Source organism: Lonchura striata, chromosome 18, assembly GCF_050655825.1.
Source record: "Lonchura striata isolate lonStrDom1 chromosome 18, ASM5065582v1, whole genome shotgun sequence".
Classification (NCBI taxonomy): domain Eukaryota; kingdom Metazoa; phylum Chordata; class Aves; order Passeriformes; family Estrildidae; genus Lonchura; species Lonchura striata.
Genome location: NC_140720.1, coordinates 4035314 through 4061645, shown reverse-complemented (window position 1 = coordinate 4061645; position 26332 = coordinate 4035314). Strand labels below are relative to the sequence as shown.

The 26332-nt window shown below is 42.9% G+C and overlaps 1 protein-coding gene across 1 annotated transcript; it reads left to right on the top strand.

Annotated features, from left to right (window-relative positions):
* The first annotated feature begins 500 nt into the window (after nucleotides 1-500).
* Nucleotides 501-25891, top strand: GNA13 (G protein subunit alpha 13). The gene is made up of 4 exons (XM_021537017.3): nucleotides 501-850; nucleotides 2983-3209; nucleotides 20621-20671; nucleotides 24957-25891. Exons 1-4 carry the CDS (start codon nucleotides 568-570, stop codon nucleotides 25527-25529), a joined length of 1134 nt encoding a protein of 377 aa, XP_021392692.1. The 5' UTR covers nucleotides 501-567; the 3' UTR covers nucleotides 25530-25891.
* Nucleotides 25892-26332: the final 441 nt, after the last annotated feature.

Below are 26332 nucleotides of genomic sequence, written 5' to 3'. Positions count from 1 at the left end.
TGGATCTTAAAGGTCTCTTCCAAACCTTTATGACTCCATGAAGCCCACCTTAAATTTATTTTCCATTACAAAGCACATTAAAATTATGATCATGTGCATCTATAAATCTTTAAGTCCATTATACAGCAGCACCCTGTGCCTGAATGTTCTTTCACCGTGTTTCCTCGCGAGCAGCCTGGCACCTGCCAGGAGGCACAGCCTGGATCTCCTCCAGGAACGGCGCTGAAAAATCGCGATTTCAAGCTCCACTTCAAGGCGACTCGGGGGCTTTCTTGAGGAGAAGGCGGTGTTTTACAGGTGAATTGTCAGCCTGGCTACGAGGATCTCAGGGCGCTGGGAAGGGCAGTGAGGCAGCCGGCGCAGGGCCAGGCCCGCTCCTGAGGGTCCCTCCCGCCATTTCCTGTGAGGGGCCGGAGGGGGCGGGGCCGGCGCGGGGGGCGGGCCCGCGCTCGTCACGCGCCGGGCGGGAGCGTGCAGGCGGGCGCGGCGCGGCGCGCAGGCGCGGTGCGGGGCGCGCGCGGCGCGGGCGGCGGGCGGGCGCTCCCCTGGCTGGCAGCGCTCGCTAAGATGGCGGATTTCCTGCCGTCCCGCTCCGCGCTGGCCGGCTGCTTCCCCGGCTGCCTCCTCACCAGCGGCGAGGCCGAGCAGCAGCGCAAGTCCAAGGAGATCGACAAGTGCCTCAACCGCGAGAAGACCTACGTGAAGCGCCTCGTCAAGATCCTGCTGCTGGGCGCGGGCGAGAGCGGCAAGTCCACCTTCCTCAAGCAGATGCGGATCATCCACGGGCAGGACTGGGACCGCGCGGCGCGCGAGGAGTTCCGCGCCACCATCTACAGCAACGTGATCAAGGGTGGGTGAGGGCGGCGGGGACGGGCGCCCTGCGAGCGCCGGGCCCGGCCGGGCCGGGGCGGGGAGAGGCGGCTCGGGCGGGTCCGCGGCCGCCGCCGCCTGCCGCGCTGTCCCGGCGCCGCGGCCGTGCCCCGGGGCCGGCCCGCGGCGGTGTCACCGCGCCGCCCGCTGCGGCCCGCGGGGCGGCTCCGGCCCCGGGAGCTGCCCGCTTGGCCCTCGGTGCTGCGCTGGAGCGAGGCCAGAGAAGGGCAGCGGAGCTGGGGAAGGGGCTGGAGCACAAGGGGGGGGCTCAGCCTGAAGAACAGGGCGCTCAGGGGTGATCTTATCGCTCTCTACAACCGCTGGAGGGATGTGGTAGCCAGGTGGGGTTCGGGCTCTGTTCCCAGAGAACTAGAGATAGGACGAGGGGACAGTGTTAAGCTGCACCGGAGGAGCTTTATGCTGGACGTTCGGAAGAATTTCTTCCATTGAGACAATGGGCTACCCAGGGGGGTGATGGAGTCACTGTCGCTGGAAGTGTTTAAGGCTGGACGTGGCACTTAATGGCAAGTCTGGTTGACAGGGTGGTATTCGGTCATAGGTTGGACTGAATGATCTCAGAGGTCTTTTCCGATCTAATTGATTCCGTGATTCTGTGATTTCCTGGTAATGCGAGTGCTCTAATGAGCGGTAATGGATGGGGGGAAGATGCACCTGGAAGTGCATGAGGAGGAGCCCAGCCCTTTGCTTTCAGCGTTTTGCTGCAGTGGAAATCGCTGCTCGGCTGACACATCAATTAACTGCAACCCGCAGGCAGAGCCTCTCTCATAGATCCTTTGCCAAAACCTCCACACATGGTTTAGGGGAGTAGTGGACGCTTGATTTCACTACTGTCATCCTGGCTTCATTGGTCGTCCGCACGCATTTTCTCTTACCTAAATTGCTCCTTGGATATTCAGTTTGGACTGTGTAATAGTTGGAGCAGATCTTAATGAAGTTTCTCAAAACAGCACAGTGTTGCCAGACTCAGCTCCTGAAAATCCAGCAATTCTCAAAGAGAGTTGTTTTACAAACCTGCTGATGAATCAAGCCTGGAAAAACTACTTATAGCAGTAGAAGGCAGTAGAAATCATGCACATGAATCTCAACCAGGTTAAAGTTTATTGTTAAAGCTACTTCATGCTCTGTGAAGGTATACACATAGGACCTGCACATCTGTCTGGGACGCTCTTTTCCTGCAGTCACAGATAGATTTGACAGATACCTGCATTTGACAGAGAGAAAAACCATGGAAAAGGACTGAACCTTGAGAAAACACCTTGGCATCGAATGAGTATGTTACTGAACAGTCATTTGTTGCCACATCTTAATTTCCTTATATCTCTTTCCATGCCTTTACAGTTGCTTATTCTTTCTGGATTTTTCTTTTTATTTTTTCGTCAGCAAATTCAATACTAGAAATAATTTTCTTGCAATATGAGGACAGTTGATTTATATCCTTCAGAAGGGCTCTGAAAAGAAGTTTAAAATGCTCTTCTAGAAAATATTTACCAAAACAACCACACAAGTGCAGGGAAGCCTTTAGATGATACAATTCCTCTGCACTTAAGCTATAGAAACGTATTTCTAGCAAGTGCAGTGATTTTAGTACATGTCTTAGTCTCTCTGAAAATATGAAAGGCAATGATAGAAATACTGTCAGTGATAGAGATTCTTTGTATAATTTGGTATGACTGGATACCAAGTTTGTGTTCTTCACAAAACCTAGAGAACCTTAAAGCAAGACATCGGGTGGTTTAACGTATTTTGAAATAAACTTTTAAGTATTCTTTGTCTTGTACTCATGCCAAGTGAAAGAATTTGGTAGCAGATAAACTTAGTAATTAAAACCAGCACTTTTTCAAGAATTAAATTTGCATCCTGTTGATGGTAGTCATGTTCTTGAGATAGCAAATCCGGGGTTTGCTGCTACCTGTATATGTAGTGGTTTGAGTCAGTTTTTTGGCTTCCTGATTCCCTGCCCATCCTGGGTGGATGTTCCTATTGAGCTTTGTGCAGAGCAGGTGCATTGTTCGCCTCAGTGCAGATCCGAAGCCTGGTGAAACAGTAGATGCTGAGAAACTCTGCTCACAGTGTCCTTCCTTGTCATTGCAGGTGTGCGAGTCCTGGTGGATGCCAGAGAGAAACTCCATATCCCTTGGGGAGATGCTGCCAACCAGAGCAACGGGGACAAGGTGATGGCTTTCGACACCCGCGCGGTCACCGTGGCGCAGGGCATGGTGGAGACCGGGGTTTTTTTGGACTACCTGCCGGCCATCCGAGCCCTGTGGGCAGACAGTGGCATCCAGCACGCCTACGACAGGCGCAGGGAGTTCCAGCTGGTAAGATTTGGCCTTCAGTGTCTTTAACTGCCCCTCTGTGATTTTGTTCCTGCCTCGATTCTCTGAGAAACGCCAACCAAGCCGCTTCCTTAGCGTTTTTGAGTTTTCTTACTCTGTGGTGTTGCACACAGCTGCATTTAGCTACTTCCCCCCACTTTTTATTAATAATAATAAAAGAGGTTCTGATGTAATCATCCTCATTTCATATGTGGGAAAGCTGAAGTATTGAGGGCTTTTAAGTTTTGGAACAAAGCTGGTACCTGCACGGTATTTTTACCATATGATTATTACCACCCTTTTATTAACTGGTGCATCAACTTAAAAAACCAAGCCAAGCAAAAAAAGATGGTTTGTCAAAAAAAGACATGCTTAATAGTAATGTGATTTTTAAAGAAAAGATATGCATGGGTTAATGAGAAGAATTTAAAAACCACTCCCTTCTCTATTCCAGTTTGAGCAATCTAGCAAACATTCCCTCTGTATACTTCCTGTTTAATTTTGAATGTCTGTGTTAATACTCATGTAATGAGACTTTTGTTACATTGAAGTTCTCAGCTGAAGATGGAGTACACAATTTTATAGTGGGATAGAGAGGGAGTACACAATTCAGTAGTGGGGTTGGAAAGGAAAAAGAAACCTCTGGATTCTTGAGTAGCAGCTCGAACTGTCTGTGACAACTGAACTCCCTTTGCTCCATTCCCATGCAAATGCTGCAAAAAGAAATGAAAAATTTGAGTTAAATTTGATTGTTGATTCTTACTTGTGTATGCCAGTGGCATAGGGTTTTGTGGGGTGGGGGGTTGAGAACCTTAAAATAGATTAAATCTGTTCTTGTAGGTCTCTCAAACATGAGTGGCTTTGTGTTTTTATGTCTTAAAAATAACCTTTGTGTTAGTGTGAATCCAAACAATAGCTCATGATGTCTCCTGTTGAGCTATTATGAATGGTTGTGTAATCATAGCCTGACTTAAAGAAGTTGTGTAAATATTCTATAAATATGTATTGCCCTGATCATGGAATGTCTTCTGGAGATTGCAGAATGGGCAGGTGCTGCAGTGGCCTATCACCTGCCCAGCCCTGGGTTGAGCTCTGTAAATAAGTTCCTAAGGGGACCTGTTGCTCCTTGAGTTTCACCTTCATGGGATCATAAAAGAGTAATTGCTCTTCTGTAGTCAAGATTCTGGTGCAGATGGGACTTCTAGTGTAATTGCTGTGCTGGAGGGATCTGCTTAAAATCTGTTCACTAAAATAGTTTTGTCTTCGATTAAACATGTTTAGTGACTTGAGGCTGTGTAGCAAAGGGAAGGGAGCAATTACTGTTCTGTCATTTTGAGGCTCTGGGAAGTGAGTTCTTTCCATAACTGAAATGAAACGTGCACAGTTTCACTTTGAGTGGGTTGTGAAGAGGGTAGTGAAGAACTTGTTCTTCTGAACCTTGCAGAAACAAAGCTGTTGCTTTCTTCTGTAAATCCCTAAATCTGTGTAATTATTTGCAAAAATACATATTTATTATGTTGTGCTTTAGGTAAAACTCAGGAATATTTTTTATGTGCTGCTATCCTAATTTTTGAAAGCAAGGTAACTGCTTTATTTATTCTTGCTTTATTTATTCTTATATTACTTTATTTCCTAAATCGTTTCAAAATCTCAGCTGAACATATTTATGCCAAGTTATAAACATGAAAGAAAAAAAAAAAAGGCAGCTGAATGATGTCATTGTGTTGAGTGCAGGCACTGTGATCTGTGTTGGCCAAGCATGAAGTCTCAGTTTTACCCCAGTAAGCTTCAGCTTAACTTCTGCCAGAGCTCCATGTGGGCAGCAGAACAGAGGGAAGCTCCTGGAGCAGTGTGGGTTTGTGCTGTACCTACTGCAGGCTTTGCAGAGTGTGTTCAGAGATTTCAGGTGTGTGCTGTGACAAGAAAGGAGGACACAAATGGTTAAGGAGGGAGTGACAGGCGTGTCCCAGTCAGGAGGTAGAGCAGGGGGAAGTTGGGAGAGACAGACAGTTCAGGCGTGTCAAGTCCTGACTCTTGAAGGCTCCAGACTGAAAATTAACACTTTAGAATGGGGAAAAAGGGGAAAATACGGTTCTGCTTCCAGTTTAACTGCTTGTGGCAAGAAAATATGATGAAACGAGAGATAGCAGCAATCATTAGATGAGTAGGAGAGAGGGAGAAGTGGCACAAAAGTAGATTAAAGCTCTGGGACTGACATGATAGAGGGGCATTATTGGGCTGTATCTGCTGTAAATTATTTTCAGACTGTTCACTGGACTGAAAAACATGGCTCATACTGAGAGAGCACAGGCAGAAACAGGAGGGAAGTGTTTGCCATGGGAATAGGACACTCTGGGACAGAGGTAGAGGTGGGCAAATGGGAAATGGAGCAGTGATGGGCAAGGAGTGAAAAATGTCAAAATTTACATTTAAAATCTGGAGGAAAGGCAGCAAAAATATGTAGTGTAGAAGGCATTTGTAGCTTGGGCAGGTAGGAAGTACAAAGAAAAAGGGTTTAAAATTGAAGTTTCTGCAAGAATATGGTTAAAAGTTCAACATATATGTACGTTTGTGAGGATTTGTTAAACTGCTCTTGCTTTTTTTTGTTATTCTCCAGGATCTTTTACTGATGATGGTGGGAGCCTAAAGGAAACAATGTGATCTTTTTATAGCAGCAGCAGCAAAAAAAAAAAAAGAAGAACTTGGTTGTATTTTAATGGAATTAGGAATCAGCATTTCCATGTCTAGTTCACTGGAGTGTCCTTCCTCATTTTGTTAACTTAAGTGGTCATGGGATAGCCAGTATGATTTATTTTCCTTGGTATAAAAATAGGGGCCTTCTAGCCACTAGTAGCAGCGTTCATGAAAATTCATTAGGTCATGCTTGTGTAGTGCTTTAAAACTGGAAAGAGCTAATTACAGCTTAGTGCAATATGTGCCACTTCAGTGCTTCCCAGGTGGTTAATGTTCTAATCCCTCCCATTTTATTACAAACCAGACTCATTCAGGTGCTTGTTCTGCTAGCACAGGTAACTGTGCTGGCTCTGTCGCTGAGCAGTTCTGTAACTTACACTGGAGATTCTGGTCATCCTCGGGCTTCCTCTCCTTCAGTCACCAGCCTTGTTTCTTCCCTGGCCTTTCAGGTGGCTGACACGGGTGAGTTACAGATTTAGCCTGAATCAGCCCAGCACCTTCTGACACCTCATTAACATTTCACATTTCCCGTCGCTGCTGCTTGGTTTCCGGTAAAAATCTGCAGTGACTTGGATAAACACAGCCATTCTGTGAATTCTGCAGCATGCAAACTGACTTACCTGGGCATTGCCTAGCTGTTCTGTTTGTGCTGGTGAGCTGTTCAGTGTGTGGCTGTAAAGGTTTGCTGTTCTCCTGGGCCTTTGCCCTAGGGCGCTGGCAGCTGAGCAGCGTTTGGTGCTGTGGAACACTGAGCAAGGCCCTTGTGAGTAAGAGTAGCCTTGTACTTCTCTCTCATGTCAGGCATTTCTTGAACTGCAGTGAGAGCTGTTAACAGAGAAGCATTTTGAAGTATTCTTCAGGAGTCTCATTGTTCTCTGAGAATAGAAGAGTGTGATGAGAGCTGAGTTGCTCAGATGTGTGATAAGCTTTGGTTGCATTTGTTCTTGTTGAAGGTAACTTTTGGGTGGGTTTTGATCTTTGCTACCAGCAGTTGTTGATCTTCAGACAGATACTTAATGGCCTACTTGCAGTTTAAGTGACAGTTGTTGGGTATTTTAAAGCCAGAAAGCTGCAGAGGTATGAGATGACACTTCATTTTTGTCCATATTTGCATAGAACTGCAGGCACAGGTGATACAGTAAGGATTATAGGATATGCACTCACCTCTGGATCACAGCTTTTTCTGTGACATGTCTTCAAGGGTTAGATCAGATTATAGAAGACAGGAAAAGGCGTGTTCTGCTTGAAGCTACACTGATAGCTTTGCAGCAGCTTCCATTTAGCATTTTTCTGTTGCAAGCAAGTATTTTTGGCAAGTATTGTTCCGTTTACTGGGAGATTGTATTGTATTTTGTCTTAGTCTCCTTGGGCTTTTCAGGGTTCTTTTTGAATATTAGTGGGGCTGTTGTACAGACAAGAACATTAATTAAGCTCTACTGAAAGGATGAGTCCTCAAATGGACACTGCAGAATATTAAGAAAGTTTATTGTTCTTTCAGGTGCACAGGCAGCATATCTTGAAATGTGCCTGATTATAGAGCCTGATCCTACAGAGGTCAGTTTTGTGTGAAGCCAGGCTAAGTTGCCAGATGTTGAGGCTTTCCCCTTTTGATGGGTGGCTTCCCATCTTATGGGACAGCTGTAGGTCAGTGCACAAAGTCCCTCTGAAGTCACAAGTGTGGAGCCTGGAAAAAGAGTGTCTTACCTGTTGCTCATTAAAGTGTCTATGCTGTGTTTGTGACAGTGACTTTCAGAAGCCTTTCAGCAGCTTCTGCAGTGTGTTGGTTTTCCTCCCAGTCTTAATCTCTTTAACTTCCCCATGCCCCTACTTTGGGAAGTAGGCATGGCTTTCCCCTTGGATCTCCTCTTGGATCTGCTTGAAGGGTGCAGGAGTTGTTTCTGTTATTGGGACATGACTGAGTGCATAAACTCTAGGGAAAGGTTTCTGAGACTGACAGGAGAATCTTCATTTCAGGCATGAGACCCAGTCACTCAACATTTGTCTAAACATTGACTATTGAGGCATTCAATCACATAATTCAGAGTTAGTTTATTGAAATGCAGTGTTGTAATTACACTGACTATTGCTTAAGTTTCTGTATGGAAACCCCAAAAGCAGCTGCTTTATATGTATTGAAGTATGAACAGTTTTTTTCCCTTTTCTCTAATAAGTACTCTGCCAAACATCAGATCACAGGATGGCCAGTGTAGAGTGATCATGACTCCTTAAAGCCCTTGGAAAAGGCTACTTGTCATCTCATGGTGTTAAGGTGAAAAGGATTTATCAATGATCATTGCTATAACTGTGGAAAGAAAACTGCTTTACAAATTTATACAAATTGGCCATTCAAATCCTCAAAATAGACGTGGATTTTTGGAAGATTTTCTGGTTTTCCAGTCCCAATGACAAGATAATGCTGGTTTTGAGTTGGTATTAATAAGACTCCTTATAGAGATTAACTTTAGAGTCCAGCAGTAGAGGGTTGAATATCCTTACTCCAGGTTTGTGGCCAAAAACCCTTCAGTGTATTCCAGTGATTTGGTAGTGGGGATTGACTGTAATATTTCAGTCAAGCTGAATGATCTTCAGGTGAATAATACTAACTTAACACAAAATGCCTTTTTTTATCCTTTTCCAAATTAGGATTAGGATTTCTGTTTCAACCTCTGAGAGTTGAAATGCTGTTTCTGGGACTGCCTTCTTCCCTTTCCACCATTCTTCCTTTCCTGCCTGGTAACTTTTCTTGTTAGCAGCAAAATATTGAAGTGTTTGGAGAGTAGATTGGTCTTTATTTCCAGTTGGTGCTGGTCTGGTTTTAATGGAGAACATCTTTGCCATATTTTTTTTCAGAATGTTGCTATATTTCTTTTTTATATTTTTATTTTCTGTTGCTAAGCACAAATGTGGCTCTGGACTCAAGGTCTTTCAGCGGGGGCTGTCTTGATGCAGACCTGTTGTGCCAGACCAAAGCAGGATGAGTTATCTTCCAACCAGGAATGCGTTTGGACTCCTGTGTGCTACACTTGGCTTGTACAAGCCTATATTTTCTGCATGGTTTCAATTCAATCTCTCAGGATGGAATTCTTAATTCAGACTCAATCCAGATACTGAGTAACCTGGTCTAGTGGAAGGGGTCCCTGCCTATGGCAGCAGGCTGGAACAAGGGGATCTTTAAGATCCCTTCCAAACCATTCTGGGGTTCTGTGATCTGTTTATGGGGAACCACTACTTTTAAAATGCAGACTTGTACAATGCAGTGTGGGAGCAGAGGGATGTGTTCTTATACATATTCTGTCTCCAGCAAGCTGTGTTTTGTTGATAGTCATGCGCCTTAGTTTCCCAAACACTTTGTTGCAGAAGACTTGAAGGTGACCTACTTCTTGCAAAAAAACCAGAATTCTATAACCAAGCCATGGTTAAATAAATATAAAATACAAGTGCCCTTCTGAATATGAATATTCATATCTTGAGCGTGTGAACATCTTCTCAGCAGATTGTTTTAAATCTCTGCAAATGTGTTAGAGGAGTTTTTGCTGCTTCTGCTGTGCAGTGTAAATTGAGCCCTTGGTACAGACATTCATTGCAAGCTCATTTCCGTGCTCTCTACTCACCTGCAAGGTGTTACATGTTGGTACCTGCAGAGCTGTCTCATTACAACCTTTGGAATTTAAACAGCATTGGCTGCACCCATTCTGGGTCCGTTTAGAAATGACTTCCTGAGCACAGTCCCTGCACAGTCCTGGGCTCTGTCAGCAAATCTCCATGCTGGGATATCCCTGTGGGATAAATGCAGTGGCATCTTCCATGCCTGTGTTCTGCCCCGAGGCAAGGAGCACAGAGTATCTTTTTCATGTGTAAATATGGGATCCTTCAGGACTAAGGTGTCTGCCAGAGGCAGTGTTGATTTGTGCTGCTGTTCCTTAATTTCAGTTTATTGTAACACAGCTTCAGCCTTAGAGGCTGGTGAAGTCTGCTCTCACCAAGCACATATTTATTGTACCTAGGTAGTACTGGGTGACTGTTTTGGCTCTTTTTTTGTTCCAGACTTCAGTTCATGGTAAATGCTTTGATATCTTCTGGGTTCAGCTGTACCTCTTACATAGAACTAGTGAAGGGGTAGGAAACTTCAGCTTGTGGTAGCTGAGGAAGTTGCTTAAGAAAATGTGAGAAAACCCAAGCGCAGCTGACCTCACTCACTACGTAAGAAAAGCAGTAGGATAACTGTAGTTGTGGGAAAGCAAGATAATCTCTGTGCCAGCATTGTGTCTGCTGGCACTTTGCTAAGGATCTGAATTATCAAATTCAGTTGAGAAGTTTAAAGGGTGCAGAGCCTGCCCTTTTGCAGAATAACAGGCTGTATACTCACAGTGCTGATGGAGGCTGCCTGATACCAAGTGGTATCTTGTATTGCTCTGGAATATGAAGCCTTTATTTTCTATCTAAGGTGAATAAATAAGTCATAGAACATGATATTAGTTAACTTGACAGCCTCAAACTGTAAATAAAATGTGTTTAATTTAAATAAAAATCTGAATAATCCTGGAGACTAACACTTATATTTTATCCCAGAGCTGCCTGATGGGTTGAATTTAAATAGTGATAAAGATGTTTAAGAATACATCAGCAGCTAAAAAAGTCCTAAATTACTTCCAGTATCTTCTTAACTTGCGTGTCTGCATTAACAAGAAACATCGGGTAATAGAGCTTGAAAAGTTGAGGAATTTTAAATACAGAAAACACCCTGAATTTTCATCACAGTAACTGACAACTACTTCAGAAAAGAAATATTTTTGAATAGTAATAGGGAGTGAGCTGCATTTTACAGCACTCAATTCACTGTACCATGTTGCACACTTCTCCATCATAGTCATTCCTGCCCTAAATTTCTTTTTCCTTTGGAGTCTCCTCAGTTAATAAGTGAAATATCATGCTCTTCTTCAGAGACTTAACCAAGGAACTGAAAAGACCTCAAATTATTTTTATGGCTCAAGAGTACAGAAATGTGTAATACCATGTGAGTTTCTGTTTCTTTTTCCTTTGTTTAAAGATGCTGGGGAAATTATTTTAAACAAAATGCTGGAATCTGCACCCAGCCTGGGAGCACTTCTCTCTTTGGGCACATGATGATATTATGATATTTTATCATTCACTGGTGACCAAATCAAGAGGATGCAGAATTTCCAGGGGTGGAAACAGTGCGCTGGTACCATTTGTATTTCAAAATATCTACACAAAATTATGCAAGTGGGTGGTATTGGGACCCTTAATTGGTTTCAGTAGCAAAGTTATATAGTTGGTCTAGTAACTAATTTATATTTCTAGTCTGAATTAATTCATAGTGTGAAATTCTACAAGTGGCATGACATGTTTTCAGCCTCTTGCTGCTGTTTCAGGAGTCTTGTGTACTTCACTGTTACTTTGAGCTCTTGTAGACAACAACTTTTAGTAGTTTTTTAAAGCTCCAATATTCAGCTAATGATACAGGTAGATCCTTCACTAGACCCAGTAAATGATCACAGGATCCTGTCAGCTTGGAACAAGAGCTGGTTTATGAGTGCATCACTGGCTGCAGATAGAAATACCAGAACTTAATTGAAATGGATTCTTCTAATTGAGACAGAGGAAGGAACTAAAAAGCATTTGGTCATCTGGATTTCTCATGAGGCTGAAATAGGAACCAAATGTACTTTAAAACTAAATCCTAGAGAAATGCATTGGGATCCAATTCAGGGCTCTTGATTTTGAAATGTTGTGATTTAGAGCAGAGTTTATGCAGTAATGGACTTTTCAAGCATCTTCAAGTTCAGTATGGCCAGTTTTAGTGCTGATCCATTTCCACATGCCAAATATTTGTCGTGTTTTTGGGAGCCTTTCCTGGTCTTGTACAGCTTGGAAGCAAGTAAAGCTCTAAATGATGGATGGCAGATTTGCAGACTCACCACTGCTCCAGCATTAGATTAAATGCAGTTGGAGTTGCAAACATATGAAGTCATGGAGCCAGTGGGTCAGTGCTCTGAAAGAAGAGCAAATGTTTACAGTCTGGTTCCAGTCTGTTTTGTGTGCAAAACATCTGAGGTTTATAGAGATGCTGCCCTGAGTGTGTAAATAGTAACTGGGAGGTGGCAGTTTCTACTTGGTCACTGCATGTTTTCATAGGATTTCTAGGTCTGTGTGTTCTGGGGCTTGGAGGATTGGTTTCATCAATGAAATCTGAAAATCTTCTGCAAGGTATTGGTGCCTTTCCTAAAGTAAACTTTGTGGAAGAAGAGTTGGGATTGTAAATACTTAGGGAGGGAGTAAAAAGACCTTTGAAGAAACAAAGTACACCTGATCCTTGCTTTCATGGGTTAATTTCTTTTCAGGTTCTGGCAAACAGCAGCCTTTTGGTTGGATGCTCTGGGTCTGTTGTTGTCCCATGTGTCAGTTAATGTGTTTCTCAGCCTGGCTCTGATCTCCAGAAGGGGCTGCAACAACCTTGAGTTTGCTTTCTATTTGAAAGCATGGTGATCCTAAGAAAAATCATGGAATCACAGAATGCTTTGGGATGGAGGAACCTTAAAGCTCATCTTGTTCCTCTCCCCACCTTCCACTATCCCAGGGTGCTCCAAGCTCTGTCCAGCCTGGCCTTGGACATTCCAGGGGTGGGCCAGCCACAGCTTCTCTGGACAACCTGTGCCAGGACCTCACAGGGAAGAATTTCTTCATTTCAGGATTAATGCTGTGGACTCTGAGGGTTTTTAATTGTTGGAAGGAGTCTCAGCTGTTTCTAGAATATGTCACATCCTGGTTTCCAAGCAGTCTTTCAGAATTAGAAGTACAATAGCAGAATGCCTGGTGTGGAGAAATTTTGTAGTTTTGTAGGTTTTAGTGGAATGCTGTTTCCTACCTAAAAGCTGTAGTGACTTTGCATATTTTTGAGCAATTAAGAATTCAGCAATTAAGTTCCACCAGGAGAAGGGAGGGATACCTAACTAAGAAAACCAAAATGGATTTCTTCCCTCTTAGGAAAGTAATTTAAAACTGGAACAGTTTTCTCTGTGGTATACTGGTATGCAGATTAACATCTTTTTAGAGTTCAATCATTCAATCATGTTTTAATTAATTTAATTGGAGCTGCATGGTATATTTGAAACTGTAAATGCTCTACTGATGGGAGACAATCTAAGTGTGAGTTGTGTGAGTCTGTCACTTTGAAGGGAGAGCAGTGCTGATGCTGGAGCCTTGCTGGGTGCAGGAAGGAGCAGCAGCTGATGCTGGAGCCTTGTTTGGAGTATTTAGTTCCAGATTGGCTTGTGACATCCTTCTGTCACTCTCAGGGTATGGCAGATGTCCCCAGCTTGCAGGTGCTGCCAGGATGTCACAGTACAGGCCCTCAGGTTGGCGTGCTCTGTCTCCCTCCATTTGTTATCCACATTTTGAGAATTATGGATTAATTGGATTACACGGTAAATAGGGGATAATAGATTAAAGGGATATTATTGGGTTAAACCCCTTCTTAAACCCCTTCACCTTTCTTTGTTAATACCCTTATGCAAGATAAAAATGTCAGTCATGAAATAAACTTGGGGTGACTCCTCTCTTGGTGCTTTTGGAGTTGAGCAGTCTCCAGCCAAAGCAATCCAGCTGTTGCAAACACAAATTCTGCTCTGCCACCAAAAGCTTTTACAAAAGATGGCTTCTGTGAGTTGGGACTTGAACCTGTCCTTTTCTTAGGCCAGATCCTCAGTTTGTGTGACCAAACACGGGCCAGGTTTCACTTCTACCCCGTGTGACGCAGTTCTGATGGCTCTGGAGAAAGGCAAATGCAGCTCGAGCTGCACACGATGAGTGCTGAAAAGGGGAAATGGGCTGAGCTCCCCGAGCTGTGACGCATTTGTGATGTGCATCGATGAGGAGCAGCCTTATTTTGTACTCCTGTATCAGCAACTGTGTCTGAACTCTCCGTTCTTGCAAAGAAACAGGAATTAATTGTCGGAAGGCGTCTCAGCTGTATGAGACTGTGCTGAATTTTATCTCTGGAAATGGGCAGATCAGGTTTAAATGACTGTTCAAATGGTTGAGCTGGAGAAAGAAGCTGGGAGATGTTAGATATCTGCTCTTGACACGCACTGTCTGTCCTCAGCCCTTGTAAGGCTGCTCCATTCATGCTTCCACTGGCAGCAGTGCCATTTTCCAGCCCTTGGTTTTGGAGAGTTTGGGATTAGTTTCACATGGAACAGTTGGCTGCTCTGCACATGGTCACAGTAATGCTTATGTGGGCATAAATGGAGACTGCTGGGCTTTGGCCATAATTAACACTTAGAGAAAGGAAACCTATCACAGAGTTTTGTGTTAATGCACACTCACACTATTTTGGCTCCAGTTTGCAGTTTGGGAAGTAAGTATAGTACTGCTTACCTGGGCTTTTTTTCCCAAATACCTTCAGCACCATTACTAAAAATTAGTTATTGTATATGCTTATTGTAAACTTCCAGAATGCTGCTGTTACTGCTTGAAGAGTGAGTATTAAATCAAGTATTAGAGCATGGAATGGCAATTCAGAAATAAATTGTTTCCCCTCACCTTAGGAGATACCAATCAAGTTGCTGGATTGCTGCTATAAAACAGGGAAAGTATACTTTTAAAGTTTAGTTCCTTGAGTAAACAGGTTATAGGTATGAATATGGGGAAATTTTGCCCTGGTCTGTTGACTGGGGAATGTTTGAAAGAAGACTCCTCTTCAAAAAGCACTGGGAGGAGTGGCTGGAAAGAGAAATTTTAGAAACCTGAAAACTGTGAAGGAACCAAGATTGTTTCATTTACCTCCAAGTCTGAGACCAGCAAAAGAGCCCGAACCAGTTGAATGTCTCGACATGAAATTTGGTTAAACCTGCTGTTCTAACAATCTAGTTGTGGATTTGAGCTCTTTATTGTAATTAGGATATGCATTCATGGCATAAATGTATCATCTGGATCATCTCCCTCCTTTGTGCAGTGCTGTGGATATTCCCTGTTTGGGTGGAGGAGTTTGTGCCCTCTAATCTCCCTTCCCCTGGGAATCTGCATTGATTCATTTGATTGAAATGCTTCTCCATTTATTATCCCTCTGTTTATTACTGTCATTTCAGAAGACATCTGCTAAAACTTCAGTGGCAGCAGTATTGATTTGTACTCAGTCTTCTTTTAAATCAGCTTAGGGTGGGGTGGCAAGAAAGAAAGGTTGCTAGAGATTCTTTCCTATGACAAAATCCTCAGATATGGATTTTCCTGGATTAAGCCCCTAACAGAAAAACACTCTGTACGTAATGAAGTGTGTACTATAAGCATTACTAGGGTGCTGTAAAATGCAGAATTTTCAGACTCTGCTTATGTCTCCATCATCATCCTTCAAGCTGATTCTCCAGAGTCATGATGGTTTGATTTGCATATTTAGGCATGTACACATCAGCCTAAAAACACTGCAGTTACCTGTTCTTACTGTAAATTAGGCTTGTAAAAAAGCTTTTTTTTTTGGTGGTGTTTTTGTGGGTTTTTAATTAAATAAAGTAGGAAATACTTGTTTCTCTCTTTCAAGAAATTCAAGTAAGGTCCGGATGAAAAAAATGTTTGGTGGTTCTTAAAGTTCTAATATAGAGCTACTAAGTTGTATTTCCTATTTTCTTAAAGTATCACATTTATTATTTCAGACACTTAATAAGCCTTGTCAGTTTAGTATGTTCCACTGAACTTGCAGCCAAACCTAGATGGTTTGATAAATTGTTTCTTTCTTTAAACCTTGTGATTATTAAATGTTAATTTGATGCTTTTTCTCTATATCTTTTTTCTTTTTTAAGCAATTGCTAGTGGAAAAAATGCAGTGTCCCTTATCCCCTTGAAGAGCTAAAAAGCCATTTGGCTATGCTAAGATTTCAACAAATCATATTTAGATCACTGACATTGTTTTCATGGAAACCAAATAAATTGGTGCTTCCTGGGTTTAAAAGATGTGTTCATCTGGTGTGTATTTCATGTAGGTTTATTTTTTTTCTTCCCTCCCCAAAAATATTTTTGTGGTTACTTTGCTTTAGGCAAGTGATCTTTGTGCTGTGTTTTGCTTAGAAAAGATATTTGCTCTGTTTTACTCCAGATGACCACACCACCAGGTGTTGGCCTACAACTAAATGACCACCTCTGCTTTGTAAAAAGAATGAATTTGTAAAACGTCTTAGGAAAAAGAGTAAGTTTTAGAACTGGAGATATTTCATTTAACAAGTAGGTAAATGCAAAGTTGTAGGGGAAGCTGTTGTGTCAGTCACTTTGATAGGAGTAGGATTTCAGTGTTTTCTTGTACATTCATGATGAAGTGTCTTGGCTCTCTCAGGGAGCATCACAGGGCTCCAGGAGACACAGGCTGGTTTGACTCAAACCTTTCTGAAAATGGAATAGTTGACAGTTATGAATAAAGTTACTTAACAGTCAACTTCCTGTGGTTTGCATGCATTTCTGAATCAGGAGGAGGCTGAAGGGCCACAGCTGAGACATCTATATTCTATCTGAACAAAAAAGGGCATCTTTCTCAAGCATTTAAAAGGGACTGCTTAAAAATCCAATACCCTGGTATAATCCAATAAGGTTTAAAACAGCCAAAGCACCCTCCTGAAGCTCCAGAAGGTCTTTGGAGCTGATGTGTAGTTTATTAATTCTGCTATATTGGGGTGTGCTCAAGAAGTTTGCTTTATTGCAGCACCTCAGTATTCATTTGAGATGTGTGCCCTAGCCTGTGTTGGGTTTTGTCCTTGTGTTGGCACCTTTGGGCTGTGCTTGAAGTGCAGCAGAGGGAAGTGGGCAGGGGATGAGTTGGGCACCATGGCATGGTTGCTTCCTTCCACTGCAGCCTTCAGAGATTTGCATTTCCAAACTGCTCAACTGTACAAATTACTTCAGAGTGTTCATCTGCATTTAAAAAAGAAAACCTGGGACTGGTTTAAGACTATCACACAGAACCATAGAATGGTCTGGGGGGACACCTGCCACTGTCCCAGGTTGCTCCAAGCCCTGTCCAGCCTGGCCTTGGTTCATTCCCAGGGATGCAGCATTGACAGTTCTGGGCAACTTGTGCCAGTGCCACGGAATCGTCAAAGTAAAGAATTTCTTCCTTATAACCAGTCTAAACCTACTTGCTGTGAGTGTGAAGCCATTCTCCCTTGTCCTCTCACTCCAGATCCTTTAAATAGGTTTTCCATCTTTCTTGTATGCTTCCTTCAGGTACTGAAGGCCACAGTTAGGTGACCCCAAAGTCTTCCCTTTTCCAGGCTAAACATTCCCAATTCTCTCAGCATTTCCTTGTAGGAGAGGTGCTCCATCTCTGTAAGCAACTTCTTGGCCTCCTCTGGATTCCCTCCAATAGGTCAAGGTTCTTCCTGTCCTGGGGACATCACTGTATTTTTAGCTAATCTTTAAATTTCCGTCCTATGTACTCACAGAACGTGGGTGTGAAGACAGCAGGAGTGTAATGGAGAACTGTGGGGGTTTTACTGGGGGCAGATCCTTCAGTTTCTTGTTTCTGTCTAGCTTTTGCCCTTAGTGTGGCTCCTCTGTGGCATGACACCACACATTGATTGCTGAGCAGCCTCGTGGCAGGGCTGGACATGGTGAGCCACACTGGCATTAGTGGGACAGAGTGGGGAAACCCAGTTTCTTTTTTCTAGTCATCTTGGGTAAACCAGAGAGTTTACAGTTTGTCAGAAGGGAAATTTTAGGTGATAGCTGTTGAATACAGCTATTTAAATATGCTCACTGTCATGGATTTATTGAGTGGGATCTTGTTCTCTATCTACCAAGAAAAAGCAGCCTAACACAGAAGCTGTCTTTGGGGCTGCTGTTGTACAGGGATGTAAATGAATCTTTTTCTAACTGATTTTTAAAAATAAGTGACATTAGGGCTTTCCTTGGTTGTTGTGTGCCAAGTTTTTCAATGTGTTTCTCTTCATTATTGGGTAGAATAAAAAACTACACACTTTGGGAAGGGATTGAAGCTGGGCTGCTTTGTAATGCTGCCTCTTTGAAGCTTGTTTAAATGGGTCAAAACTCTCTGGTGCTCCAGTAGTGCATTCTGATAAAGATCTGTTCAGAGGTAGTTTGCTGTTCAGGAGTCTGTAGTTAGCAGAGCTCAGCCTGCTGATAGCAACATGTCCAGGGCAGACAGAAAGCTACCACTGGTCAGGGTTGTGGCTGTGTGGTATGGATGGGTGGCTGGAGTGGGATGGGAGAGGAGATGATGAGTTTGAAGGTTTTTAATTGGTATGCAGATTGGTAAAAAAACAGTGAATGAACAACTTCTATCCTTGGTTAGAGAGTTGAGTCATGTCCGCAGCACTTGCTGTCTGAACAGATTTTTATGAGGGGAGAACCCAAGCAGCTGAGCCCACGGTGTGGAGGAGGGAAGCTGGAATGTCTCTGCTTAATGAGCTGTGTTATGTTGTAACTGATGGATTACATAGCTCAGGCTCCTCAGTTTCAGCCTGGCCACCTTGATGTTTGTCTGCCATTGACTCTGCTAGGTGACAGCCCAGAAGTGGAGCTGGCATCTCAGTGTTCCCTGAGTGACTTTGCTGTTGGATGTGTGGCTCTGGAGTGTTGCTGTCGCTGCAGGCCTATGTATTTTGCATTTGTGATTTCAGGAAATCCCCTCTTTTGGAAAGCGGCCTGTGGGGATGTTTTGTGACCTTTCCAGGCTGTGGTTTGCTTGTCTGCTCCAACTGCTCTGTCCATTGCAGTAGCTGCAAGCCATGGGACTTAAAGGAGAGGTAGTAACTTTCACATTAACTGCAGAGTTAATGCTTCTTTAGGGAGTAGGTATTGCTGTAAGTCGTATAAAAAGCTGTCTCAGATTAAAATACATGTTTGTATGCACACACACAAATTCAGCCTCTGAGGCCCAGGTATTCCAGAGTAAATACCTGCACTTACTGAGTCTTAAATCTGCCTGATTGGTATGTAGCCAACCCTGTGGGGAAGGGAAGGTTGCCAGCTCCTATTGGCACCTAAAAAAGAAATTAAATCTGACCTTAAATTTTATTTTGCCTTAGTATTTGGCTACAGACAGTGGTTTTAGCACTTGGAAGGCCTGAATTCTGATCCTGTTACTCCTTCTTGGGAAGCTTGGTGGATTCGTGCATCAGAGTTTATTTTCTGTGAACTAGGAATGCTCTTCCCTGTATACCTTCCTTAGAGGATTGAGGCTAGAACAGACGATGGAAAAGATACAATACTGCTGTCATTGTAAGCAGTTGCTGCTGTGTGCCACTAAAATGGTGTTCCTGCTGCAGTTTGTCACCCCAGAGAAAATCAGGACAGCTGAGCACAGCAGGAGGTAACAGAAGGTAGTAGAGATGTGTTGGGCTCTCTCCCTGCAGGTGTGTCGAGCATGAGGCATGTTCCAACCAGAGCCCCAGTTTTGCCTCATTAAACATTGATGTTCAAATTGCACACTGAAAGGTGTGGCATCTACTTGTATTATGTAACTTATTTTAGTGCCTGGAAAACTCGCAAAGGTACCTTGCTGATGTGTCTGCCAGAACCCTTTTTGGCCTTTATTTACCCTGCTCTGCTCAGGGCAGATGCTTAGATGACACAGTTGAATAGTGAGGTTTATATTCTCCCCTAGATAAGATTGCAGAGTTAAGAGTGAAGTGAGGGGAAGTCATTATCAGGGTGTAGCTCCTGTCCTAATTCACTTGTCTGGATTAGGTGTAGTCAGCCCCATCTCAGATGGTGTTTGATTTTCTCATCAAGAAAGCAGTCAGAATTCCTGCTCTTCCACCTGCAGAATGAAAACACAGGTGGTTTATTCTCTGCACTTGCTGTAAAATGAATAAGTTACAGCTGGTAATTAAGTTTCCAAAAGGAAGCAGATTTGTGCTTCTGTGAGGATGCTGAGAACCTTAAAAAGGTGTTTTCCTTTGCAGTGAATTCTATCAGTACATTCCTATTGCAAGTGAGTTCAGGTGCAACAGTATCCATGGAAGAATTCCTCCTTAATCCCAGCACCCTGATGGAGTTCTGCAGGGTTGATTCAGGTTTACCGTGAAAAAATCTTTAGTTCTGCATTACTGGAGGGATTAAAAACTGCAGTTACCCTTTGTCAGGACAGGGATGACTTGAATCCAGAAGATAAACCTGGATAATAAATGTGATACCATGCACAGCAGCCTGGAGCTCTGCTCATCACTCAGACTAAGATGTTCTGGTCCAGCTTGGTGTCTGATGGGAAACCTGAGTAAAACGCTTTGTCTGCTGTGTTGTGCTCATCACTCACTGTGCTCCAGGGAAGTACCTGTGGGCATGAGTCCTGTGGCACTGCAGGATAAATGAACTTTCTCTGGTGATTAATTCCTGCACCTGAATGCCTGTGTGTGCACACTCTGCAAAGCCTCAGAGGAATTGAATGTTTCTTTTCATAAGGAAGGTGTGGCTGCTTCATTGATGCTCCCTGTGGATAACACTTGGATTTATTTATCAAGTCTAAACTTGGAAAGAATGTGACTATTATAAATGTGCCTTTTATGCTTTTAAGCTTAAATATTAACTGGCCTAAGAATAAATCATCAGTTGTGTTCTTAGGATAGTTGCTTTTAAAAAGAGCAGTGATTAAAGCTTACAATGCTTAAATGTAGGTTTCGATAAATTATCTGGACTTCAGAATGTAAACTACTGGGATCAAGGATGTCGCTTATTTAAATAACTGTTTGATTTGTTTTTAGGGGGAATCTGTAAAGTATTTCTTGGACAACTTGGATAAACTTGGAGAACAAGTAAGTCCTTTTTTATTTGTCTTTCCATTCTTGAGTTTTAAGTAGTCTTTATGATCTCTGGGTTTTAAATAGATGAAACGTAATTAGTGTCTACTCCAATAACTTTATCTTTAGTTAACTCGGACTGTTGCATTATTTCAGCAGTTCATCACTGGCATGTCAAAAACACAGGGCAATGTAAAGGCCAGGAGACTTTCTGGAAATAAACCATCTGTCAAAATCAGACAAAAAACAAGTTACAAATACTTGGCCAGGCAGGAGACTGTTAAAATAGCTTTTTGAGACTAAATGGCATCTAAAAACCAACTGGGTTTGGGGTTACACATCCAGTTAGGAGCTCCTGAGTTAAATCAGTCACAGGTCAGTGGTACCTTCCAGCAATATCTACTTCAACATAAACTCAGTAAAGAATAAAGTCTGTTTTCTCTGGAGAAAAACCTGAAATTTCTGTAAAATACACTTTTTATAGAACTGTTAATTAGCACTTGAATAATGAAGGTATCTGCTGATGCTCATCAGTTTGGATTGCAGGAATAGCATGTGGAAAAACTGCCTTTAAAACAGGAGTTTTAATATTGTTCTTGTACTCTGTGGGGAGGCGGTTTCTCCATGGTCATTCCCAGCTCATGGTAACACATGAAGGAATCCAAACCACTTCAGTGAAACCCTGTTACATCATGCTTAATTTCATTTTTCTTTTTAACAGATTACATTTTAAGCCAGACTATTTTTCTGCTTTGAACTGCCATTGTTCTAACTAAAGCACTGCTGGTCATTGTGCTTCCCAGATCTCTGGCTTGAAAACTCCAGCACCTGGTCTCTGAATTTGGATTTAGTCTCAAGATATAAAACTTGCACTTAGGAGGGGATCTGCACTTACTCTAATGAGCTGCTGGACTCTCTGCCAGCGGTGGATTTCTCATGGTCTTTGAATCCAGTGTCTTTTACTTTCAAAGGGCTTGGATTTTCCCCAACAATATTGGATAGAGTTTTGCAGCTCCATTTTGAAGTTCTTCATGGAGAAACTTTGGTCCATTCTTTGATTAAAGTATGTCACTTAGTCAGCAGTTGGGTTTTTTTATTGTTTTTGTACATAAACACACTTACTGCAGGTCTGATATTTCTGTGGCAGTGCTGTGAATTACAGCTTCTCTGGCTTCAAGTTGGTGTTAAAAATCAGAGGGACTCATCAGGATTTGCTGTTGTAAAAAATGTTAAATCTGTGAGGGAAAAAGCACTACCTAAGTTTTGTTAGTGAAAGATTTGATAGGTTCTTCTGGTTTATTCTTATCTATATGCAAGACGATGTCTAACAATTGTTTCCCCAAATTGTAAATGAAAGTATTTGTTCTTATCTGATGCAACTGGGCTGACTTGCAACTAAATTGCTTATAAACACGTAGATCTGCAGTTCACGTGCTTCTTGCCAAAAGGGAGCTGATAACAGCACTGAGGGAAAAGAACTTAATGTTCAGATTTAATCAGATCAGCAGAATAAGAGTATCTGACAGGCAGACGTGCGTGGGATCTCCTGGATTCCTTGCTACTGTGTGTTGCTATTTCAACTGCCAGTGCAGACTGTATGTATCCAAAATACCTCACAGAGAGACTTGGCTTTCCATCTTGTGACTGGATCTTAGTCATGCCTTAAATTGTAATTTGAACTAGGCAAACAGTGATGTGATAGCCAGAAGAGCTGCTGATAACCAAAGGAACTCCTTTAGAAGAAGCAGACTGCGGTGAATTTGAGAAAGGAGATAGGAAAATCAGGAAGAAAGCACATGTTCCAAATCAGTATCAATGTGAGGATGCTTGAGGGAAAAAAAACCACTTATTGGCAATAGCAAAACATTGAAAGAACTTGGAAAATAATCCTCAGTGCTATCCAAGGAAAATACCTGATACTGTAGTCTTCAGACATGGAGAAGGGGATCTGCACTGAGAAAGGGGCAAACTGCTTGTATTCCAAGGATCTGGGCACGAGGGAGAAAACATAGTTGTCCTTCACAAAGAGAGCTAAAATACTGGGTGAGTTCCTGAGAGTTGCTGTTAAAACATGAAGTGGTTTGGGTTGGAGGGGACCCTAAAGATACCCAGTCCCATGGTAGAATGTAGACGTAGAAAGCTCTTGAAAGGATTCTCTTTGTGGCTGCAAGTGTGGAAGGAATTTTCAATGAGCAACAGTACTTGAGAGGGAATTTGTCAGGAATTCTGAGGATAAGCTTGTTCTTGAAAGCTTTACTGAATAAACATTACAGGCCAACTCCCAGGAGAGTTTGCTTTGTGCCCTTGTTTCAATATTGAAGGTGCATGTGGCTTTGCCTATTATATTAGTTGGTTTTATTTATTTACATAATTTAATAATTTCAGTCACTCCTGAGCTTTCCTAAGACTTTTTTCCTTTTGTTCTGGAAAGCTGAGAATAACTTCCTGAAAAACAAAAGAATATACATTCCCATTTGGAAGCTGGAATGAGTGTTGAACCTGTGACACTCTTGCCTACATGTTGACAGTCAGCTTTGCTTAAAATCCCTTCACATGTGCCCAGTGACATTTCATACAGTCCCTGCACTGCTTTTGCTGATTGTTCTCCTCTGTCTAATTTCAGTAGAAAGGACCCAAGATATATTTAACAAAGGGAAAAGTCTTATCACCCTTTAAAGTTGTCCATTAATCAGACAAGGGGGTGACAGCACCTCTTTTGGTCAGTTTGGAAGGAACTGGATGTTGCTTTAGCAGTTCTCCCCTCCAGATTTTGGTGCTGTGGGCTTTGGCTGTGTGCAGTGCTGCAGCAAAGGCTGCAGGGTGGGGAGTCTGTGCTTCAGAGCTGCTTTGTAATTTGTGCCACGATAAAAATCAGTGCCTTAGTCATGGGCAGCTCGGGAAAAGGAACCCAGAGTTCAGACAAAGCCCTCTCTCTCTAGCTTCACTTTGGAACTTACAGGGTAAAGCAGAGTGATCCTTGAGCTTTTGAAATGTTGCACTTACTTCATGATTTTTAAATTTTATTTTTTGTTGTTTGAGCTTGCCCAGTTGCCTTAAGCTTGGGATACAAATACTGAAATAGCCATGGTTCTGTGTGCCTGTTCCCCCACCCAGCTAACTGGTTGAATCAGACTTTCTGAACCTTGCTCTTATATGTCTTTACAACAGCTCCAAGTGTGGGAACTGGCACTGTCAAAGGAAGATCATAGATCATTCACTTTTTAACAAGAGACTGAAATTCCAAAACCTAAACTGCACTCTCTGAAAGGGTGAGAAATGCTGGAAAAATAGGAGGAAGAGTTTCCATAACATCTGAACAACAAGGTTCTAAAGTCCAGCACAGGCAGCTGTGTGTTAGAGATGCACTTTGCAGATAACAGAAAGACTTGGACCATAGACCAAAGTGTAATTCTAGGAATTAAGAAATCCCCAATCCAACTGTTGAATTTTATGCTGTCAAAAGCCAACTAATAAGAATTATTCTTCATCTGCATCCATTGATGATGTTCATATAACAAAAGAAAAAAAAGTCTCAAGAATACCTCCTAAATTCTGGGGAAGGGTGGGCTGGAGGACTTCAGGATACAGCTGTCTGTGCCCCCCAGGCTGGAAAGCACTGCTGTCCCCAGCTTTCCATTCTTCCTCTGTTCTTGTACTTATTGCACAGTAAATTTTGGGCAAAGTCAGGCAGCATGAGCTCACCATTGTGCACTGATACAGCAGGATGCAAAGATGCATGGCTCAAACACAAGAAGTTGCTTAGGTGTTAGTTTTCAGGCATAATTGATTGCTTCACAGTTATTTAGTGGAACAGCTGTTTTTTTTTTTTTTCTGGAAACAGTCATGCACGTTGCAGGAGAGCATGGGAGGAATGGGGAGCCCACAGCTGGCGTGGGATATCCCGTAGTTACTGGTTTGAGAAAGCTGCTTTAGAACCCATTTGCTGCATTGTAGTGTTGGCAGTGTTGTGGGAAGGGAATGAAGGAAGCATGAAGTGATCCAGAATGAGGCAAACTGGCATGAGGAGGTTGGCTCACCTCCAAGGTTGGTTATGGGTCCTTGTCATGTGGCAAAGGGAAAACTCTTTGGGGTACGTGTTCTGATTTAATATTGGGTGTGTTTCCTGCTTTGGCCTCCAGCTCTTTCCCAGAAGCTCCAACGTTAGCATGGAAATCCACATCTATGTCTTTTTATTGAAAACCTTGTTCTGTTCCTATGCAGGCTGCTCTCTCCACTGCAGCTCAGCTGTGCCCATACCCATAATCATATAGTAATCAAAAAACTCTTCCTATTTTTATAGGATTACCTTCCCTCACAGCAAGATATCCTGCTGGCACGAAGGCCCACCAAAGGGATTCACGAGTACGACTTTGAAATCAAAAATGTCCCTTTCAAGATGGTGGATGTGGGCGGCCAGAGGTCGGAACGGAAGCGGTGGTTCGAGTGCTTCGACAGTGTCACCTCAATCTTGTTCCTGGTGTCCTCCAGCGAGTTCGACCAGGTGCTCATGGAGGACCGGCAGACAAATCGCCTCACGGAGTCCCTGAACATTTTTGAAACGATAGTCAACAACCGGGTGTTCAGCAACGTCTCCATCATCCTCTTCTTAAACAAGACGGACTTGCTCGAGGAAAAAGTACAGAAAGTCAGCATCAAAGACTATTTCCCAGAGTTTGAAGGGGATCCCCACTGCTTAACAGATGTGCAGAAATTCCTGGTGGATTGTTTTCGCACGAAACGCCGGGACCAGCAGCAGAAGCCCCTGTACCACCACTTCACCACTGCTATTAACACAGAGAACATCCGGCTAGTTTTCCGTGATGTTAAGGATACCATCCTGCACGACAACCTCAAGCAGCTGATGTTACAGTGATGTGCAAAAAGACTGCTTTATTTCAGTAACTCTTGTGTGTTGTTTTTTTAACTAGAAGTTTACAGCAGGAATAGAGAAATCCAGATCCTGTCAGACTTCTTGATATGTGGCTAAAAGCTGCTGCTGAACACATTATTGCCAATTTCTGCAGAAATTCAGGCTTAATCTCTTCCAGTGTAGCTTCAAGTTGACCCAAGTTGTAATTTTATAGCAGACCTATGTCTAAGTTACCTGTAAAGTGGTAAATTTGACTTTTTGCCAACATGTGTATTATCCTAGAAAATTCAGAATTCCAAGTCAAAATGTCAATGAAATTGTTGCAATTATTAGACTGTGGCAGTAATTTAAGATGGGGGGGGGGAGAGAGAGAAACTTCTCACATCTGACTTCGTTGTGAAGACTGTGATACCATAGCTGACTTATGATTTCTCAGGTCTGTTTTTGGTTAGAAATCCCATCAGATCCCTTGCTGGAATCACCTCTTTGCAGCCCTTTTCTGGGTGTAATGTACTTCCTGCTTCAGTATAAATCTTACTGAATTACTGGTGTTGGGTTGGAATAGGAGATGCTTCAAAAATACGGAAGATCAGGAGTTTCAGACATATCTGTCAGGAAGTGCTGAGTCCAGTGAGAGGGATGAATGGTTGGCACAGTACACGGATTCACTCCAGAGGCGTCCACACGTCTTGGAGCCATGGCGAAGCACAGAGCACTCTGATCAATCCTCTTGGCATTCTGGTGTGGGAAGGGGGGAGCAAACCCAGCTTGTGTTTTTTATCTTCACTGAGCAGATGTTACCTGTG

What these genes read in the sequence shown, in the direction of transcription:
- GNA13 (XM_021537017.3), top strand. Translation starts at nt 568, where the DNA reads ATGGCGGATTTCCTGCCGTCCCGCTCCGCGCTGGCCGGCTGCTTCCCC. An exon ending in CTACAGCAACGTGATCAAGG is followed by an intron (nt 851 to 2,982) that starts GTGGGTGAGGGC and finishes TTGTCATTGCAG; the next exon opens with GTGTGCGAGTCCTGGTGGAT. An exon ending in GGCGCAGGGAGTTCCAGCTG is followed by an intron (nt 3,210 to 20,620) that starts GTAAGATTTGGC and finishes ATTTGTTTTTAG; the next exon opens with GGGGAATCTGTAAAGTATTT.